This window comes from Rattus norvegicus, chromosome 19, assembly GCF_021556685.1.
Source record: "Rattus norvegicus strain SHRSP/BbbUtx chromosome 19, alternate assembly SHRSP_T2T, whole genome shotgun sequence".
In the NCBI taxonomy this organism is placed as follows: domain Eukaryota; kingdom Metazoa; phylum Chordata; class Mammalia; order Rodentia; family Muridae; genus Rattus; species Rattus norvegicus.
Window position 1 is genome coordinate 10,560,001 of NC_141552.1, and position 15,354 is coordinate 10,575,354.

The following is a 15,354-nucleotide window of genomic DNA, read 5'->3' on the forward strand; positions in this document are numbered from 1 at the left end:
AGAGTCCCACCTGCCCCCGACAAATGATCCTGAGCTGAGGTGGGGCACACGAGAGGGCCTGCTCACACGGACCCTCATGTTCTTGTACCTGTGCAGCCCCATCCAGGTGTGTTCCACTCCCCCTCCCCTCCCCCTCTGCCTCCCTTTCCCCCTCCTCCCTTCCAACTTACTCAAGCTGGCTGATGGCTTTGCACTTGCTCAGTGCACAACATAGTGTTTCCATATGCTCCTGTTTGAGGCTGCATCCTGGGAACCTGCATGGTCAGGTTGGGGACAAGAGAGGAAGCATTCAGATCCTCAAACCACTCTACCCCAGCTTTTCCTGGGTGTGGCCTCTGAGCTCCAGAGGACGTTTGAAAACATGGGACACCCATAGCTCCTGTTCCCTGTAGGCCCCCTTTTGGTGCCTATGTATTCCCTTTGGGAAAGGTGATTCTCAGTGTGGTCCCTAACCAGTCGCATCAAAATCCCTTGGGAACTTGGGATGTGAATCTTGAGTCCGCTACCAAACCTAACAGATCAGAAACTCCAGATCAAGGTTAGGAGCTTCAGACACAAGTTCACGACCTCTAGTTCATTTTAGTCACTGCCTCTCCCCCAATTAAAAGAAAAAAAAACAGCTCAGACTGAGAAGTGTGACATGTAAAGTCACAGTTGACTGTTTTTAAGGCCTACAGTGAATTCTCATAATTAGTTAAATGAAAGGGCCCTCGATAGCCAGCAATCTTAACCCCACCACCGCCAAAAAAAGGCCTGAGCCCTCCCCCAAAAACCTGAAGTCAGAGAGTTAATAAAATTGCCAGCTGACTTTTCAAAAACCATTCTTCTTCTTCTTTTTTTTTATTTTTTCTTTTCTTTCTTTTTTTTTTTTTTTCAGAGCTGGAGACTGAACCCAGGGCCTTGCGCTTGCTAGGCAAGCGCTCTACCACTGAGCTGAATCCCAACCCCATTATTACTCTTCTTAACTTTAAAAAAAAATTCTTTTCAGGGTTGGGGATTTAGCTCAGTGGTAGAGCGCTTGCCTAGGAAGCGCAAGGCCCTGGGTTCGGTCCCCAGCTCCGGAAAAAAAAAAAAATTCTTTTTAAAAGACATCAACTATGTAGCTGGAGCTGGGCTTGAACTCATAATCCTCATGGTCCTCTTGCCTCAGCATCCTGAATGATAGGGATATGGGCACGTGCCATCACATGTGGCCTCGTTATTTGTCATTTAACCCTTTGCAGGAAGAGTGTGTCTGCCTCTGGGTTTGAAGCGGCAGCAGGCTGAGCGCAAGCCCACTCTCTGATCACACCAGTGCCCATCAAGTGCCAGCTATTCCCTGGCTGTCATTTCACAGCAAAGAACGTGCTGGCCCAAAGGGATGTGTTGGAGAGCTAGAGCCTCTGCATCCAAAGGCTGCCCTCCCACCCTTCAGTGCCTCAGTCTCTGTCACCTTAAGTACTACCAGGGTCAGCAGGGCAGGGTAACTCACGTCTGTAGATGCCTGGTGACATACATGTTGGTTTGTACAGCTTTGCTGATATTCTGCTGTTCCTCAGCTCCCTACTCTACCTGAGGAAGCCAGAGGTCAAAGGGCACACAGCTTGCTCAAGGCCGCAGGCCCCGGTGGCCCTGGGTCTGGACAGCTGGATTGGTGGGCAGGTTGTGAAGCCCTTTCTGTAGATCTAGCCCTGAATTTTTGTCTATTTGGACACAGACTTTCTGTTAGCCCCTGGGCCCAGCCTAGCCCTCTCTGAGCCTTTGAGTCTCCTTGTTGGAGGAACCGTCTTACATTTGGCAGCGGGTATCTGTACTCTGCTCTGACCCCAGGAGGCAGGTCTGCTTGTCCCTGATCCCCATGGATATCTAGGATGGTTCAGAGGACTTACCCACAGCACACAGCCTCATGTTCCTCATTGGAGTTAAAGTGCAGAACAGCATGGCTTAGGGACCTGTGGTGACAGTAAACACTCACTCACCCTTGGCCATTGCCCCAGGGTGCCTCCAGACTTCGACTTGGGGACTTCTGACCTTTCACACCCACCAAATACCAGGCTCCATCCTCCAAGACTAGCCCTGGAGCTCCCGACACGATACCCACCTGAGATTGACCTTCTGAACCCATGGGCACAGGTTGAAGATGTCAGCCAGCAGGAAGGGACTTCTTGAAGACAGGACTGTGTGTGTCAGCCTGTGAAGAAACAGGGTGGGGCCAAGCAGGATCACTGGCCAAGAACTAGGTAGGCTGGAGGGGTGGGAAGAGGCATTTGTCTTGACTGCCACCTCAACAAGATAATAAGGAACACAAGAGGGACTCAAAAGAAGCAAACAGGGGTTGGGGCAGTAGCTGACTGACTGGGGTCTGAGTCCCAGTTCCGTTTGCTAGCTATGGTGACCTTGAGTAAGTCTTAGAGCCTCCAAGTTCCAGGCTTCTTATGGAGCGAATGGGACTAATTGTGGTTGATATTCTTTCTTCTGTACCAGGTGCCCTGCCTGGCATGCTTATGATTGCTGCCACAGTTTAAAATTTTTTAAAAAGATTTATTTGTATTTCTATGTCTGTGTGGGTATATGCCTGTGTGAGTGATGTCACTGGGGTGTTTGGAGGCAGGGTACCCAAAGAATCCAGAAGAAGGTATTGGATCTCTGGAGCTGGAGTCATATATGGCTGTGAGACTCTTTATGTGGGTACTGGTAGCCAAGCTTGGGTCCTCTGCAAGGGCAGGAAGCTCTCTTAGCCACTGAGCATCTTCAGCCCCTTACATTAATTTCTTCTGTTTTCTGTGTGTGAGAGTCTTGCATGTGTACGTGGCATGTTCTCGTGTGTGTGCAGGTTCTTATGTGTGGAGGCAGGTGTGTGTGTGTGTGTGTGTGTGAGAGAGAGAGAGAGACAGACAGACACACACACACACTCACACGCACACACACACACATACACACACACAGACACACACACACACACAGAGAGAGAGAGAGAGAGAGAGAGAGAGAGAGAGAGTGCATCCTCCTAAGGCTGCTATCAAGAATCTGCCTTGATCTCTCCCCCACCACAGTATTCTTTAAGCCAGAGTCTCTCCATTAAAGCCAGAACTCGCCAATATTGCTAGTCTCACTAGTCTGTTTGATCACCTGTATTCTTACTACAGAGACCGTGAGCAGCAGGAAGTGAGGGAAGGACAGAGAGACAGGCACCCTAGTGACACCCCAAGGGGGTAACCAGCTGCAAACTTCAGCCTTGAAGACCTGGCTGTGGGTTCACCTTGCCTGCGGCCCAGCTCTTCTCTTCCCATTGCTTCTCATATCCCTTAGTTTCTACTCAGCAGTCAATCTTAGCTTTTGAAAATTCATACAGTTCATATATACTGTCTTCTAAATTCCTGGGAGTGAAAACCAAACCCTCTCTGTGGCTGCCGGGTTCTATGTGACCAGCCCTGACATCTCCCTCCATCTTGTCTCCTTCCTGCCAGCCACCGCCTCTCATGTCCCGAGTGTTGAGGCTGCTCCTGTAACCCATCAAGGCTGCGGACACACTGTTGCCACTGCCTAGAATGTAGCTCCCTGCCCTGTACAAGCTCACAAAGGCAGATTATCCCTGTTGTCCCTCTGGATCTCTGGCTTTCTTTGATCATGTCTATCATCATTTTCGTCATAGTCCCAGTCATTTACCACTCAGAGAAAAACTTGTTATACAAGAAACATCCATGTACTGTTTGGTTTTTGCTTTTGTTTTGTTTTCGAGGCAAGACTTCACTCTGTAGCCCTGCCCTGGCTAACCAAGGACTGGAGATCCTCTTGCTTCAGCCTCCCCAAGGACTTGGGTTCCACCTGACGCCACCTGGCTGCATCATTCCACGTCACTGTGTCTTTTGCTTGGCTCATTGTACTGTGAGGCAAACACCGAGAACTCCAGGACCTGGTGGTCTGCTTTCGGCTCCCATGTCTATAGCACCCCAGCTGGTGCCTGGGCAGCAGCATTGAGGGTGAGGCTCAGCAGGGATCCAAGCACCAAAGTGGAATCACAGCTGATGCTGTGAGGCTTAGAGCTGTGGTTTGTGTGACTATCCTATCTCCAGCCATTTCACATCTGCGTGCTCCCCTCCCCACCAACCGGAGGATCAGAAGAAAAGCAAGCACCCAGAGGCAATGTAAGCAGCCTTGTGCATGTCCAGAGCTCGGCTGAGGAGCTCTGGGTGCCGCTATTAATGCTACGATTTAATTTCCTGTTGTATTTTTCCATCTCAGCTGTGGATGTTTCTTCCCAACCCCCCCTCTGCTAGAAAGCATATTTAAAGTAAATCCTTTTTAAATTCTAACCAGTCTGCACTGAAATTAGAAAACAGAGTTTTAAATACTTTGACGGATGCTGCTTAAATTCCTCCCCTTTGACAGAGTTAGAGGGTGACCTTTAAAAACATGGCATGTGACATACACATGGCCTACATCTGCTTGGGCCCTTCGTAGGAGCAGGTGACCTTTCCGTAGGCAACAAAATCGTGACGGACTGTTGGCCACACTCCTCCCATCCTTCATGAGCTTCTGAGTGCACGCCTTGAGTCCCAACCCGGAGCAAGAGCTGACATACGACCCTGTCGTCAGAATGCAAAACAGATCCGGAGGAGACAACAAATTCAGGTGACGTTGAATACCTGAGTCTCGGATGTGTGAGGTGAACTGATGCCATGGCGGGAGAGGGGAGAAGAGGAAGACAAAGCCCTGTCACATACAGCCTGGGGGATGTGGTTAGCTCGGCAGTAGGACTGGAAACCCTGACTTACCGCAGCTGGCTGAGCTGAGGTATCTGGGGCAGGCGCTGCAGCAGGGTCTTCAGGCTGTCATCGTTCAGGGACTTGCAGGACAATCTGTGAAACAAAGGATTTGATGAGGTGGGGGAACCTTCTAGAAAATGGACAGCATGGCTTCGACGCCAGAGCCTTTGGGAGATGAGATGAGGTGTGTGGCCAACAGCATCCCTGTGAAGACTGGGTCAAGCCAGATGCGTCTTGGAAACATTGGATGGAGCAAATGAAATTGTTTTTATTCTGTGTGTCCTTACCAAGCTGCTGGACACTTTGGATTTCCAAGGGGCTGTAGGACACTCTCTCTACAAACTCCATGGACTGGCAGGATTGTGAATAGAGGGTCATCAGCCATCTCCACACCAGCAGGGATAAAGCAGGTGGAGCCCGAGAACCGCCATCCCCCATTTCTGTGGCCCATCCAAACCCACCAGTCACTGATCGCAGGTGCAGACAATGTGACACAACAGGGGACAGTCCTAACACCTGCCCTTGGGCCGCTGTGTGTCCCAAATATCTAGAGAATCATATTCACCTTCCACTGAGGGTCTGGAGTCACTTCCTGTCCCCAGGGCCCTTTGGGCTGGGGTCCCCTCCTGCCTTCACTGTTCCTTTCCCTTTGTGCTGGAAGGCTGCTGGCCTCAGCCCTGCTGTACTCATTCATTGGCGGGGAGGAGAGGGTGGGGTACACTGATGTGGGTAAGGAGTAGAGGGGCTCAGACTAGCTCTTTCCAGCCCTGCATGGCCAGGATTCAGGGCAGGGTCTTGAGTGGTACCTTTCACTGAGTGTCTTTCCACAGCACCTTCCCATGTTCCCGACATCCCAAGCCCATAGTACCATGGCCTCTGGGTCTCCTCAGATTTTTTTAAAGCAATGGATGTAAGCCACATTTTGACTTATTACAGGTCTCCAGTAGGTAGGAAGGGTATGCAGAAGGAAATCGATCACCTTTTCTGACCTCCAAGCACATCCCAGGACAATCAATGCTGGGGGTGAAGGGACCCTGAGATACCACTTGTGCTAAAAACCCCCAGCTTTGCCTGTCTTTCTTGTGGATCCTGTGGAGCATCTGCAGCTGCAAACCCTGTGCAACCTCCAGCCTTGTATTCAGTGGGTGCCTAACAGGTAGACAGTGCTGGAATGCATTGCTATGATGACACAGGAGTGCCTGGGACAGCCTGTCTGCACATATCTAGATGGGCTTGCAGTACCCTGCTGCAGATGGCCAAGGTGCAAAACCCTGGAAACGTGAGCACTGCAAAAACACCTCAGGCAGAGCCACGAATACTGAACGCCGTTTAGGATGATTCTAGGCCTTTATTGTTAATATTTGTGGTTCAATAATATTTTTGTGGTTACATTAAGAATAAAAACACAGGCCAGAGAGATGGTTCAATGATTAAGAGCACTGACTGCTCTTCCAGAGGTCCTGAGTTCAAATCCCAGCAACCACATGGTGGCTCACAACCATCTGTAATGGGATCTGACGCCCTCTCCTGGTGTGTCTGAAGTCAGCTACAGTGTACTCATATGTAATAAATAAATAAATCTTAAAAATAAAGCTTTAAAAAAAAGAATAAAAACGCAGGGGATAGCGGGGCAGGCCTTTAAATCCAGCTCCGGTGAGGCAGAGGTAGGTGGATCTCTGTGACTTCAAGGCCAGCCTGGTCTACAAAGTGAGTTCCAGAGCCACTCGGTGGGACTTTGTCTTTAAAAAAAAATTGGATAAATAAATATAAAAGAGTATTTAAAACTTTTCATACTAAAAATATTTACAAATAAAATTATAAAATATCTGGAGACGACTTTAAAATAACTGAGTATATGTGTGTGTGTGTTTGTGCATGTGTACATACATGCGTGTGCACACAAATTTTTGTGTTCTGCTTTTGAGGCAGGGTGTGGACGTGTAACCCCCAACTGGTCTGGAACCAGCTGTGTGGCCCACTCTGGCCTTACACTCCTGATACCCCAGCCTGTGCTGGCACTGCAGGCAGCGAGTGCCACTGTACTCAGCTGTGAGCTGTGGTGTATGGGGAAAGGGGTGGGGTGTGAGTTATGAACTATCACTCCTAAGACCCTCCAGTCTTTCCATTTTGTGTATGCCAGAAGTCTCTAGAACAAGATAGCTGTTGATGGGACAAAGCAACCTCACAGCGAGAAAGTGGGACAGACATAGCCTTGGGCAGGTAGTCAAAGTCAAGCCTGACAGCATGCAGCCATAACGTGACAGGAGGAGGCAGTTGGCCTGGTGGAGCTTCTTCCAAGTCCACACCCTAGCTCAACCTGGAGACAAAAAAACTCAACCAAAACCAAACTCAACCAGATGATGGATTACAAAACACCTAGCTGGGGACCAGCAAACCAAGGAGGACACGGAAAAACAGAGAAAGGACAGGAAGCTCTTGGGGGAAAGAGGAGGCCGAGAAGCAGAATACAATGGGGATGCAGACTGCCATCCAGACTGCAGAGTTCCATCTCAGTGGAAAGTGCATAAAGCCTGAGCCAACAGCGGTTGGCCACAGGTGCCCTCTTCGCTGGAATGCTGTAACAAACACACTATGTAGCTTTTTTTGAAACATTGTAAAAAACTATTCTAAAGGAATTTGTTTAAAAAAAGAATCAGTTAGGGACTGGTGGATGGGAGTTGCTCCCTGGGACCTACATGGAGGAAGGCAAGAGCTGATCACCCGGAGTTCCACTGAGTTCTGAGAGTAAGCACCATAACGTGCATACAAAATGAGCAGAATAAGCTTTTAAAAATGAACTGAGGACTGGCGAGGTGGCCCAGAGGGCAAAGACACTTGCCACCAAGCCCGACAACCTGAATTCAATCCCTGAGAAATGACTTGTGAAACTTCTCCTCTAGCCTCCGAACACACACTGCACATAAGGGCACACACACTCTCTCCCACCCCCAAACAATGAATGAATAAATGTGATACAATGCTCTTAATGAACTGGACTCACACAATCTGACCCCGAGGGAAAGCCACACTGTCACTGAAGAGTAATTAGATGCAGGGAGATCTCTCACGGCCAGATCCAATCCTGCCAAACAATGCAAGTCCCTCCTTCTGGGTGTGTTTGGTATGGAGAAATGCATAGGAAACACACATTGGGGTCTACATGGATTAGCTTGCCCAATGGTCTGAAATTGATTTGAGACGGAGCCAGAAGTCAGAACATGAGATTGTTGCAACTTGGGAAAGCAGGTTCAATGCAGGTGATTCTACAGGCTGCACCTGGTCTAGGATTGCAGACATAGGCTGCACCTGGCTTAGGACTGCAGACATAGGCTGCACCTGGCCTGGGACTGCAGACATAGGCTGCACCTGGCCTGGGACTGCAGACATAGGCTGCACCTGGCCTGGGACTGCAGACATAGGCTGTGCCCGGTTTAGGATTGCTGACATAGGCTGCACCTGGCCTAAGACTGTAGCCTTAGGCAGAACAGCGCTAATCAGAAAAGCCGAAATCCAAAGTCTGAAATAGTCTGAGCACTGATGTCACAGTGAAAGTGGAAAATTCCAGTCCTGACAGGTCCCAGCCCCAAGTGCAGGCCCATTATAGAAACTGGATATTGCTTTCACAGGGCTTACACAAAACTAATGAATGTTGTGTTTAGACCTGATCTCCTTTTCCAAGGTATCTCATTCTGCATATGCAAACATTCCAAAATCTGAAGAAAATTCAAAACTCTTCCAGTCCCGAGCATCTTGGATACACAACCAGAAAGTAAAAACAGAGCATACAATACCCAAGAAGTGGACAAGGCTGTGACAAATGACACCATGATTTGGTGGGAGGAAGGGTTTTCTTAGCAAGGGGGCTCCAGCCTGCAGTTTCTAAAAGGTTATTCTTGTATAAGAATCTCAACACTGACTCCCAAGGAAATGCTCACTGTCTGCTTGCAGAAGTGGAAACTGAGGTACAGGGACTCGGCCAGCTTCCATGTGGCTGAGGTAACTCCTGATTATGGTCACAGGTCTGGTTGTTCTGATGTGAGGTACTTCAGGGACAAGGGGTTCAAAGGTGATGAGATTTGCCATAGAGGCAGGATGAGGGAGAGTCATGTGGTCCAGTACTTAGGCTCCTGGGAGATGGCCTGACTGTCCACTGATGGGTCTTGTAAGTCCCAGAGTTGGGATGATTGGTCTGGTGGGAGAAGGCTGGGAACAATTTATCAAGTCTCCCTTATGAGCCCTCACCCAGTTTTCTACACAGCCACACACACTGTGCACTTAGGGTTTTGTCTTATTACTTACTGGATTTCCAGAGGCCCAGGGCACTTCTCCAGAGCGTCACAGAGGTAGGCAAGGTTCAGGGATTCCAGCTGACACTCCTGAAGGCTGAGAGGGGTTAGAGGATGGGGAATCAGAGTGGACCCTGTTGTCCTAGGATACCCTTCTCCTTCTAACAGATGTTCTCCTCAGACCTGCAGGCCTTAGGCGCCTCTCCTATGCCCTGCAGAGTACAGTCCCCTCCCCAAGCTCTCCTGTGACCACCATTATGATATCTACATTAAAACTGCTCCGTGTGGTGAATCCTCTCCACCCACTGCCTCTTCCTGAGTCCAGGCCCCATCTTCCTTCACCTGGATCACTTATCACCTTCTGACTTCCACTCTCGCTGTCACAATCCTTCACCACCCTCTGAGCGTCTCATCCTTTTAACTTATAGAATGTGTTTTGCACACATGCACCAAGTGTATGTCTGATGCTTATGGAATAGGGTGTCAGACCCCCTGTTACAGGAGTTACGGAGGGCTGTGTAGGTGAACCTCTTTCTGGAAATGAAAGTCTCCAAAGCAGCCGGCAAGCCAGAGCTGGGATAGCTGGGTTTCCAGTGTGTTTCCGAGATACAACAATCTTCTCTTAGGAGAGTGTCAGGCCTTAGCCCCACTGAGGTGATCCAAAGGACCCAGCAGCCCTCCCAGTGCTGCCTTCTGTACCCTGGCCTCTTTCTTTTCCCATCTCTCAAACTCTTCCCTCTGTCTTAATTTATAGCCCCGAGCCACTAGCTCTGTCCAATCCCTAACCCCTAAACAAAAGTGGGATACAGTACCAGAAACTCCTGGAGGTACACCGCTGACTTAACTCCAGTAACTGGGCTCCAGCTGGGAATTCTGGTCCACCAGCTAGTGCATCCCTTGGGCAGGGGGAGGGGGAAAGCATAACAAAAAGAAAACTTGAGGCACACCCATGGGGGCTCCCTGCCCTCAGGACTTCCACATCTGGAAGGGATCTGGAGATTTGATCCCAGCCAGGACCCTTACTGCTCAGGTGGAGGAACTGAGATCCATGAAAGGGAAGCTGAGGTGAGGAAAATCAACAATTCACATCTGTCCAGGGCAGCCCCCAACCAGGTGACTGGAGACAGAATAGAGTGCCTCCCCGTCCACCAACTTGACAAAACCATATTTCTACCTCCCTGTTTTCTCAATTCTTTTGCCCTTAGATCCCACAGAGCTCTTAAGTTGGGGAACCAAGAGCATCTAGCCCGAGGCTAGCCTGGCTTCCGATTGCTTGTCCATTAGCTGTGGTGAGGTCACTGCCTTAAGCCCAGCTGTGAGGACAACCTCCAGGGTTCGAGGCAATGACACCTGTTGCCACCAGGGGGCAGCTGGAAGCACCCGTGAAGTGCTAAGTTGGGCTTAGCCTGGTTTTGTAGGGGTTACAGCCTAGAAGGCGAGGCTGCCCCAGAGACCTCGCCAGACATTGCGATCATTCTTGGGCACCAGGATGTTTGTCAGGGTGGAGACTGTGCATCCATAGGAAACAGAAATCAAAGCCACAGGCTAGCTCGACTGTCCAAATCTCTCCTCACCTGCTGGTCCCAGCTCCTCGAAGGAAGATGCAGTCACTCTCAAGGCTAAAAGCGGAAGAGGAGAAAGCTGGTTGAGAAGAGGCCAAGGGTCCCCTCCCCAGAAGGGATTAGGGACCAGGAGATAGCCTGCCACCCAGAGAATATATTAACAGTGGATCAGTGACAGCCACGGTTAGTCATGGTTGCAGGGCTCTTGAACCATTATTTCAGCGCCCTCTGGTGGTGAACCGGGAGAGGAGGCGGACTTCGATGCTCTGTCCAAATAAGGACATAAGGACCCTATAAAGCTAAGGACCAGCATTGGCCACCTGCCGCCACACCTCTATTCTTAGGATTCTCAGGGAAGGATGAGAGGGGCAGAATGTTCCTAAAACTACAGGCTTCCCGCATGGGGGTTGATCCAGGGCTGTGGGTTGGCTGGTTCCTTTCCAGCTTCATAAATTCTGGAGATGCCAGTTTGGCCAGTCCCTGAGTCCCAAAGGCCACCAGTCAACTCCTCCTAGCTTGCTCAGGAGTATCTAAGGACTTCCTGGAGAGTAAGGGAGAGTGGAAAGATGTTTGTCCCGAGGAGAATTTGGAGAAATTTGATTGTTCCTGGGACCATGGAGCCACAAATTTCACTCATTCATTCATTCATTCACTTACTCACTCACTCATTCATTCATTCATTCACTTACTCACTCACTCACTCATTCATTCCATGAACTCCTAGCACATGTTCACTGCACCTGGTACCATCTAAGACCCTGAGGATGACCCGAAGTGACCTGTACAAATGAGGCCTCCGCAGGAGCTTATGGGAGCAGGGAAAGGGTGGGGGACAGAGCAGCCACTCACCTGACTTCTAGGTGGAACAGCCACTGCAGGGAAGACATGCACAGGACCAAGCTAAACACGGCATCCATGGAGAAGTCATTCCTGCTGAGGCTGGAGGCCACACAGTGACAAGGGTGAAGGGACTCAGACCTGCCCTCTGAATGTCAGAGCACAGGGCCAGTGTCTCTGAGGGCAGATGGCAGACCCCAGGGAACCCCCAGGTGACCGACCACCACAAAACCCTCCAACTTCGCTGCACAGCCGCGGAGATGAGCTAGTCAGGTTGGAACCTGCTCAAGGCGACAGGCTGTGTTGGTGAGGGAGCTAAGACTGGAACCCTAAACTCTACTACTCCACTTGACAAGGGAATGGTGGAACTCAGGGTAAGTTAAAAATGGTGGAGGTGGGGTGGGGGGACTCCTAAAAGGAAGCTGGAGGAGAGCTGTCTCTTCTCCATGGAGACACAGGAAGCGCCTGGAGAAGGCCCGAAGCAAAAGGCGGAGCCCTGAGCTCTTTGAAATAAATCAGTGTTTAGTCAAGCCAGGGTGAGCCCTTGTTGAACATTTGCCTGTGGGAAGAGGGCTCATCTGCACCTCCTGGCTACATCTTCACTGTACCCAGAAGATGACCCAGAACAACCCCTCTCGCTGGTGGGAGCCCAGAGGCCTTGCACGGCTGTTAGGTGCTTACTTCAAGGACTTCAGGGGACCCAGTCTTGGGAGGAGCTGGGTTAGTAGGATCACTCCTTTGTCCTTCAAAAAGTTGTCTGACAGGCTGGAAAGGAAGGAGCAAAGGTCAGTGGAGGCTGGTGGTTCTGCTATGGTAGCGGTGTGGTCACTTGGTTCCTGGGACCAGGAACCCAGTCCAAGCACTAGGTCACATCTCTGTGCCAAACACATGGGTACCAGTGTGGGGTGCATGCTTGGAAAGAAAGTCACTGTCCCCCCAGGTCTCTGCAGGGTCTCTGACATGAATGGAAAAGAGAGCTGAGAATCAGACTCTCCAAAGGAAAGCAGGACAGCTGCACTCTATCCACAAACTCCCTCGACTGTGCCCACTGCTGCCTTTCCGAAACCAAATACTCACTCGAGATGATCCAGGGGGTGGCTCTGGCAGCTGACTCTCAATGCCTCACAGAGCTTCTCTGTGTGCTCGGCCAGGAAGCCACAGTGTGTCAGCCTGTAAGGGGCAAGACCCACAGCTCTGCAGTGCCCACCAGACACTGTGCCCAGAGGGAAGCTGTCCCTAGTGGGCAGAAGGGTGGGATTCTGGTCCATGACATTGAGACACACGGCATGGCCAAAATAGCAGAGAGGCACAGGGCTGGGATGAGAGGGAGCGAGACAGAAATAAATGGAGACAGCAGTAGAGACAGACAGGTAGAAACAGAGACAGAGATAGATAGAGACGCTAACAGGGATAGTGAGAGGTGGACATAGGGAGAGACAGAGAGACACAGTGACAGTAACAGAGACAGACAGAGACAAAAAGCAAAGACAGGAGAGATGAAACTGGGGACCTTGGAGAAAGAAACAAACTCTGAATGAGATAGGCAAGCAGAGGGACAGACAGACAGATAGACAGACAGGCAGGCAGGCAAGAGGAAGACAGTGTGATGGGAAGATGCAGAGCTGAGGGGAGTCCAGGCTGATGCCCAGAACTGGGGATCCGAGGCCTATGGCCCCTCTTTCCTCTGTGCAGAGTCTCTCCAGTCCAGGGTGCAGGTTACAGGATGGGGCTGCCTAGACAGTAGGAGGTGATGGAGGGATGGGCTATGCGGGGAACGAGAAGTTGACAGCTATAATTCCTTGAGACAGCAGGTTGTGGTGTCCTCTGGGAAGCCTTTGAGACAGGCTTGAGGCTTGGGGACAAGGAAGGAGATGGCCATCATACCTTATCCTTCGAGATCTCTGGGACAACTCAGAGGTCACAGGAGACATGAAGCCGGTAAGTTGTGCCCCCCTAGAGGAACACATAGCAAAGCCAGACTGAACATATGTTGCCTCTGACTCCAGGGTCCATCCCCAAACTCATTGTCCACTTTTCAATCTGTGCTTAGCCAGGGTCAGTGAGACTCTAGTCTGGCACGTGACTGGGACTGGCCTTTCTCTGGAACTAATTTGGCACATGTGAGTTGTCTCGGTCTAGTGCTAGCTAGCTGCACACAGAGTGTGAGTGCTCAATTCACCCAGTGCTCAATTCACCCTGGTTATGGTCACCATTTTTTTTGGGGTTCTTTTTTTCGAAGCTGGGGACCGAACCCAGGGCCTTGCACTTCCTAGGCAAGCGCTCTACCACTGAGCTAAATCCCCAAACCCTACGGTCACCATTTTATATCACTGTCATCATCACAGGGAATCGTAGAAATGAGAGATCTCTTCCTACCAACGTTCAGAGTTCAGACCCTATGCGATATGCAGTGACCTGTGGATAGACACACAAGGCACAGAGCTAAGCCTCTGACCATGTGCTGGAAGTCCCTTGAAGGAGAGAGGCACACACCCCTTTGAATGGTCTTTGTGCCAAAGGAAGATAAGAGTTCTGTCCACATCAGAGTTCCAGGACAGACTGACTACTCTCAATATTTAGGCTAAAACCTCAAGCTCCCAATGATAATTACTGTCTAGCCATCCCAGCCTGGCCTGGCATATCACCCAGATCCTACCTCACAGGGGTCCCAGGAGCCTGCCTTCTGCTTCTTCTTCATCAGACCCATGTCCTACTGCCTGATCCTTCGTGAATTCTTGTTCAGTGTTTCAGACAGGATCTCATGTATCTTAGGTGACACCATGTTTGACTTGCACAGTGCAGGGAACTGAGCCCAGGGTTTCATGCACGATTGCACAAACACTCTACTATCTGAGATACATAGATAGCCCTGCTTTGTGATTCCCTATTGCGGTCTCCCCGGGTCAGGGAAGGCACATCTTCATTCCCAGAGGGGTATGTATGTACTGGGTCCTTACCTCTTGAAGCTCCCCTCCTGATCCCTCAGCTCCTGGGCAAATGTGAGTACCACGGTGTTGGTTAGCAGGCTATGGACAAGAGAGGGGCAAGGGAAGGAGGTTAGCAGGAGCACTAAGGCATCATTCTTGCCCAAGCTAAGCCCCTCCTCCTCCTCCTCCTTTTTTTTTTTTTTTAAGATTTATTTATTTTATGTGAGAACACTGTCACTGTCTTCAGACACACCGGAAGAGGGCATCGGATCTCATTACAGATGGTTGTGAGCCACCATGTGGTTGCTGGGAATTGAACTCAGGACCTCTGGAAGAGCAGTCAGTGCTCTTATCCTCTGAGCCATCTCAACAGCTCCGCTAAGCCCCTTCTTATGACTTCCTCTGAGGCTTCGAGGTGTGAGAGAGCTGCTACAGAGGCTTCAGGTTCTTCCTGTTCTCGTCTACAGCCTGCCCTCTCTGCCTTCCCTGGGTGGGGTGGGGGTGGGGGTTTCCTCCGAGGCTTGCAGCACTTTGGGATACGGGTGCTGTCTCCCATGACATGCTGCACATCTCAATGGTCGTGGCGAAAGAGGTCCCTAGTCTACCTCGTGAGGAAATCTGGTCTCCCTCCAGCCCTTTGAGGGGTGCATGAGGCAGTCCCTCCATGCAGCTGAGAACCAAGAATGAGGCTTTCAGGAAAGCACTGAAATTCATTCACATCTGTCCTCAGCTCCTCATAGTAAAAGAGATAGAACTGAGGAGGGACCGGGGGACAGGAGGTCACAAGTCACCTGGAGAGAGTACTCAGGAGAAGCTGGGAGGGAACTGAAGGAAGTTGAAAAGAAGAGGGCTCATAGGAGCTAGGGACACACAGGGCACTGCATAGTTTGTACCAAATGGGGCAAGGAACTAGAGAGTTGCTCTCTCAGTTTCTGTTACTGCCCTTCCCAGCTGGGCTTCACCAGCCCCGGGCTGTTCTCCAGAAGAGACCCACAGT

General features: G+C 50.5%; 1 protein-coding gene across 5 annotated transcripts in view; it reads right to left on the reverse strand.

The window, feature by feature from the left end:
* Nlrc5 (NLR family, CARD domain containing 5) overlaps window positions 1–15,354 on the reverse strand; it is an 84,021-nt gene that overhangs the window by 26,074 nt on the left and 42,593 nt on the right. For all 5 annotated transcript variants that reach the window (XR_015643299.1, XR_015643300.1, XM_087594041.1 and 2 more), the window contains 12 exon segments: window positions 14,388–14,456; window positions 13,315–13,383; window positions 12,508–12,600; window positions 12,112–12,195; window positions 11,443–11,532; window positions 10,606–10,650; window positions 9,844–9,927; window positions 9,045–9,128; window positions 4,755–4,838; window positions 2,081–2,170; window positions 1,869–1,931; window positions 171–254 (listed from right to left, as the gene is read on the reverse strand). Coding sequence is in view for 3 of the 5 variants with exons in the window: in XM_087594041.1 (XP_087450167.1) it covers window positions 171–254; window positions 1,869–1,931; window positions 2,081–2,170; window positions 4,755–4,838; window positions 9,045–9,128; window positions 9,844–9,927; window positions 10,606–10,650; window positions 11,443–11,532; window positions 12,112–12,195; window positions 12,508–12,600; window positions 13,315–13,383; window positions 14,388–14,456 (939 nt within the window). In the remaining 2 variants the exon portion in view is untranslated.